At 36.6% G+C, this 5,920-nt stretch overlaps 1 protein-coding gene across 1 annotated transcript; it reads left to right on the forward strand.

Moving 5' to 3' along the window:
• The first annotated feature begins 761 nt into the window (after window positions 1–761).
• On the forward strand, window positions 762–1,951 carry LOC149811363 (14-3-3-like protein). Its single transcript, XM_089993859.1, has 4 exons — window positions 762–1,148; window positions 1,382–1,504; window positions 1,653–1,769; window positions 1,901–1,951. The coding sequence occupies exons 1-4, from the start codon at window positions 762–764 to the stop codon at window positions 1,949–1,951; spliced, it is 678 nt and encodes a 225-aa protein (XP_089849985.1).
• Window positions 1,952–5,920: the final 3,969 nt, after the last annotated feature.

Here is a 5,920-nt window from a genome sequence, read left to right on the forward strand (position 1 = left end):
ATGTTTTTTAGAAATAAAAATAGGAATTTTAAAGTCATGAATTTTTGATATATTGCGAGCCATTGATTTTTAAAGATCTTCAAAAACATATATGCATGTTATAATCACATGATCCAAAACCTGTTTTCTACCAAATAATGCTCAGAGATCTTATCTATAATGTCTGATCAACAAAAAAAATTTAAGAGATTTGAAAATCTAAAGTTTCTATTTGCTGAGAGTAGGTACTCCGAGAGCACCTTATCATTATACACACACACACACTCTGGTGGCACCATGTTATGAATCTTTTGGTAACAAAAGATTTTGTTAGTCAAAGAATAAAACTGGGGCAGATATAGACACTGAAAATACTGGGCCTCTCAGATGAATGAATTGACTTATTATCACATGAGACATCATGGATTTTTTTACAGGAGCAAGTAAAAAAGAAAACGTACACTACAAGAAAAATGTTAATTAGCGACGAATCATTTCTGTCACAAATTAGCTACGGATTAGCTAGAGAAAACTAGTCGTCCTTAAAATTGAAATTAGCAACATATTTTATGGTAGAAAAATTCTATCGCTAAGTAGTGACGAAAGTAGCGACAGAAAAATTCTATCGCAAAACCCGTCATACTTTACGATGGATTTTGCGATGAAAAAATTTCGGTGCTACTGTTCGATTTAAAACGACCCCCTTAGGGCGTGAAATTCTTCCTCCCTCTCTCTGATTACTCCCAAATCGGCCTGACGGGGAAGAGGGTGGCCTCAAGAGGATGTTCGCCCCTCAGAGGAAGGGGTGGCCCGAATGGACACTCACCCCAGGAAAGGCCGACACCTACAAGAACGTCATCGGTGTGCGCCTGGCCTCCTGGCGCATCATATCCTCCATCGAGCAGAAGGAGGAGAGCTGCGGCAACGACGACCACGTATCAGCCATCCGCGGCTACCACGTCAAGATCGAGTCCGAGCTCTGCTCCATCTGCGACGGAATCCTCCACCTCCTCGACGACCGCCTTGTCCCCTCAGCCACCGCCCCCGACTCCAAGGTCTTCTACCTCAAGATGAAAAGCGACTACCACCGCTACCTCGCCGAGTTTAAGATCGGCGCCGAGCGGAAGGAGGCCACCGAGAACACCCTTTCTGCCTATAAATCTGCCCAGGTCTCTCTCTTTCTCTCTCTCTCTCTCTCTCTCTGATCGCTTGATTTGGATAATTTTTCAATTTTTTCTTTGCTTTCTCGGTGCTTTAGGGATCTGTCCCTCTTCGATCGTTTGATTTAGATCTTTTTTGTGATTTTTTTTTGTTTTCTAGGTGTTTTCGTGATCTGTCCCTCTTCGATCGCTTGATTTATGAGTTCTTTTTGTGATTTTTCTTTGTTTTTTGGTGTTTTCAGGAGATCGCTAATGCTGACTTGGCTCTGACGCACCCGATCCACCTCAGACTCGCCCTCAACTTCTTCGTCTTCTACTACGAGATCTTGAACTCGTTGGATCGGGCTTGCACCTTGGCGAAACAGGTGAGCGATCATCGGATCCGACCGATCTTTTATCAGATTTTGCTGCAAAAACCCTTAAATTCCTTGTTCCTTTTCTCCAGGTCCTTTGATTAGGGTTAGGGTTTCACGCATTTTTCTCTTGTTTATCTTTGTTTGGGTTTTTCCTTACGCGTTTGATGAGGCAATCGTCGAGTTAGATACGTTGGGCGAGGAATCCTATAAGGATAGCACCCTCATTATGCAGCTCCTCCGGGACAACCTCACCCTTTGGACGTCTGATATGCAGGTAAAATTTTCTTTTGTTTTTTACATTTTTTATTTTCCTTAGTTTTACCGTATTCTTTGAATTTTGTTAGGGTTTTGGTTTCTTTATTCTTTTCCCTTATTAACAAATCCCATCTTATATTATCTCGTCAGGATGATGGCATCAATGAGATCAAAGAAGCAAGCAAGCGCGATGAAGAATAGTAATCCTCTGGTTTTCTCTCAATTTCTTCCTCGTGACTTGCTTACTGTATTAGGTTATTAGCTAATTCATTTTCTCTTTTTGTCTCCTTTTAATTTCAATATTGTTTTCTAACCACTATGATCTCCCCTTTGATGATATAATCAATTGGAAGAGCTTCTCTCTAATTGTTGCCACATTAGACATTCCATTGTTGAAGAGAGTTCTACAGGGAGTGAGTTTGGAAGAGTATCTGAGATTGCAGAGGAATGTGTTGAGGGTCAGAAAGCATTTCCAGTGGCATTCAAATACAATTGATTTTGATGCTTTTTATATGGTGATATACGAGTTATGGTTACAAAGAAGTGTCATTAGATTTACACTGAGGAGTTCGATGGATTATTTCCAGTGGCATTCGAATACAATTGATTTTTTTTTTTATTTTTTTTTAAATTTTGTGACATATTAGCGATGGAATATAATCCGTCGTAAAACTAAATTCATGCTTATTTAGTGATGGATTAACGACAGACATGATCCGTTGCTAATCTATCGCAAATTAGCGATGGAAGTAGCGACAAATCAGTTCTGTCGCTAATTAGCCACAAGAAATATGCGACGGACGTTATCCATCGCTAAACTGTTTAGTGATGGATTAGCAACGGATAGCATCCGTCACTAATCCACATTTTTCTTGTAGTGTTACTGGCATTTTTACGAGAAAATGAAATGACCAACCCATTGAAATCCGATTCTCAACAGAGACTGTAAAACTGAGACTTGGTTTTGGCACTTTTTATTTTTATTTTTATGAAATACCCAAATGGGGCAGTCTATTTTCTTAGATAAATGTCCAAGCAACTGAGACTAATGGTAACTGAATGCCCATGTTAAATAGAGATTTTTTTTTCGAAAGATAGGCTGGTTAATTAGAGAAATTATTGGTTTACTTGACTCTGATCCAATGTTTTCAGAATCAAATCTAGTCGACCTGAATCAACTGATTGGAATTGAACAGACCCTTCACCGATTTCCTTGAGAATCACCTGTTTTCTCTGTAGTTTATTTTTATTTTAATGATAATTATGATATTTATTGGCCATTATATTGTTAAAGCTTTAAATGCATATTTTATATTTTTATTGGACATCATTTTCTTTATTTCTGTAGTTTCCTTCTTTTAGATCATTTTTCTTGATTTTTTATTTCTTAAAAATCAAAATACTGAAAGGTAATTCAATTCAGGTCTATCATCTGAATGGTATCGGTTTAAAAACCGATTCTGACAACATTTCTATGTTCAAAAGGCGGTTTGTTTCTTCCTTTTTTTTGTTTTTTTCTTTTATTTCATTCCTTAAATTTCTATTACACAATTGAGCACATGTGCCTTAGAAAGCATGCTTTGCAAAGGTGGGGAAAACTGCTAATCCCAACAAAAGGAATGGGTTGGACAACAAAAGGAATGGGTTGGATAACAGAAGTCATTTTCAGAAAAAAGTTACACTTTCTTTTCTCATTATTTCAGATCTTCATCACCCTCTCTTCATATCTACATGTAGGTGATGTGGGCACAAATTCAAAATAGAACCAAGTTATAATAAATCCAATATTAAAAGGTTTGGCAGGTCTGGTATATCCTTACCACCTTTGCCCTACATAATTGCAAGGTGTCTATGCCTAGGGCCCATTGATCATGCACAATTACAATATGCAACTACCACTTTAGCAACAACACACAAAATTATATATTTTTTTGGAACAAGGTCAAGTATGATACATTAATTGTATTGAAATTTATGCATGTTTTCTTTGGGACTATGATCAGGTGTACTACATAGGGTTTCAATCTATGTCACAATGATTCATGGATACGAGGACCCAAGACGCGAAGGTTTTAAAAAATAGGACACGTGGACATGAAAATTTTTAACTTTTAATCAACAAAAGACTATTTTTGATATTTAATATCAAAAATATATTTTTATTAACATAAAATAAAAATATTAAAAAGTAATGACTGCACATGTCGACACGCCCTTAGTGGCCGAACCAACACATGCTTATTCGGGCTAGTCGACAAGTGCAGTCATTACTTTTTAATATTTTTATTTTATTTCAATAAAAATATATATTTTTGATATTAAATATCAAAAAAGTCTTTTATTGATTAAAAGTTAAATTTTTTTATGTCCTTGTGTCCTATTTTTTTGAAACCCGTATCCACGAATCATTGTGACATAGATTGTAACCCTATGTATTACACCTGATCATAGTCCCAAAGAAAACATGCGTGAATTTGTTAATGTATCATACTTGACCTTGTTAAAAAATATATATAATAATTTTGTGTGTTGTTGCTAAAGTGGTAGCTGCATATATTGTAATTGTGCATGATCAATGGGCCCTAGGCATAGACCCTTGCAATTATGTAGGCAAAGGTGGTAAGGATATACTAGACCTGCCAAACCTTTTAATATTGGATTTATTATAACTTGGTTCTATTTTGAATTTGTGCCCACACTACATGTAGATATGAGGTTCCCAAGGAAGAGGGTGATGAAGAACAAAAATAATGAGAAAAAAGGTGTAACTTGAAAGTATTAAATATTTTGGCTGTGTCCTTAGTGGCTGGAACAACAAAAAGGTGAGAAAAATTATTGAAATAAAATAAAAATAATAAAAATACTTAATAAATTAAAATTCTAAAAAAGTGTTAACATCTTGGTAATATCGTGAAGAAATTGTAATAATTTGAAAGTAAATGATAATTCGAAAGTATCACAAACTCTTATCAGGTTTTTGTATAGTACAATAAAACTACAATAACTAGATCATATCAAAATTTCTTTTTCTTTTTCTTTTTAGTTAAAGTCAAACATTGAATTGGACACAAACAAAAGTGGGACTTGTCTAATTGGCAAAACCTGTTGATAATTTCTTGAATTTTCAGATCCCATCTACTAATATGATCACAAAAGTGCAAGAGATTATGTAATCATAGTAGCACTGATACCAATAATCCAAATTTCCTACAATTAAGTATTTCACCAAGACACTAACTAGCAACTACTTTTGCTTTCTTGTTCTCCATCATGGATCCAGTGAATCCTGATCCAGATTATCTATCTTGTACCATCAATCCACTTAGAATCCAGCCAATCACACTGAATCCAAATTAAGTTCTGATAAGAATGATCACAATCAGCTAAAACTATTTCCAAATGTTGATTCGTCGAGCATGCATATTTGGATCCAAATTAAGTTATGGTTGGTCGACCATCTTTCCTTTGTCTACTGAGCCTTGTCTAGCATGATCTAGATCAAAAGTGCTGAAACCAATCCACAATTTACATTCCTATACAGAATTCAGTAATAATTTTCAGCATCGGATTTGTTTTAAAATTTTCTTCCAATAATTCAATCGACATTAGGACTAGGATCCACTTGGAGAAACCCCGAGATAAAGATTAAAATCGGATTTAATCCACATTCACTTGTCTCTTTTCCCTATCTAACCCATTTTTTTATATCTGGATCTAAGATACGGGTCTGTGTCTCATCAATTGGTATGTTTGATGTGCTATTTTCAGCGTGATTCAGACAAAAATCTTGCTGAGAATGGCGATTTTTAACAAACGTTGGATGCGGTGGACGGCGTTCCGTGCCTCCACCGCATCCTTATACACATGATATTTTCGTTCCACCCTCCCTTTGTTACAAAAGTAACAGGGATGAGGGGAACATTCATTTCGTCTCGACGGGCACGCCTCTTTGACCCCCATCACCCTCCACAACCCCCTCGTGCTCTCCTCCACAAAGCTCAAGGGGGGCTTTTGTTTCTACCCTTCAGGAATGACGATAGAGAGGAAGTCCAAGGAAAGCCTCTTCGACTTCGTGGGCGAGAGTTCCGCCTACTAAAAAAAATTGGGTGTTCTTTGCCTCTGCCATGGATGCAACTCTAATGGCCATGGCTACTTCGTATTCTTTGTCAA

This window comes from Nuphar pumila, chromosome 17 (genome assembly GCF_984573655.1).
Source record: "Nuphar pumila chromosome 17, dmNupPumi1.hap1.1, whole genome shotgun sequence".
In the NCBI taxonomy this organism is placed as follows: domain Eukaryota; kingdom Viridiplantae; phylum Streptophyta; class Magnoliopsida; order Nymphaeales; family Nymphaeaceae; genus Nuphar; species Nuphar pumila.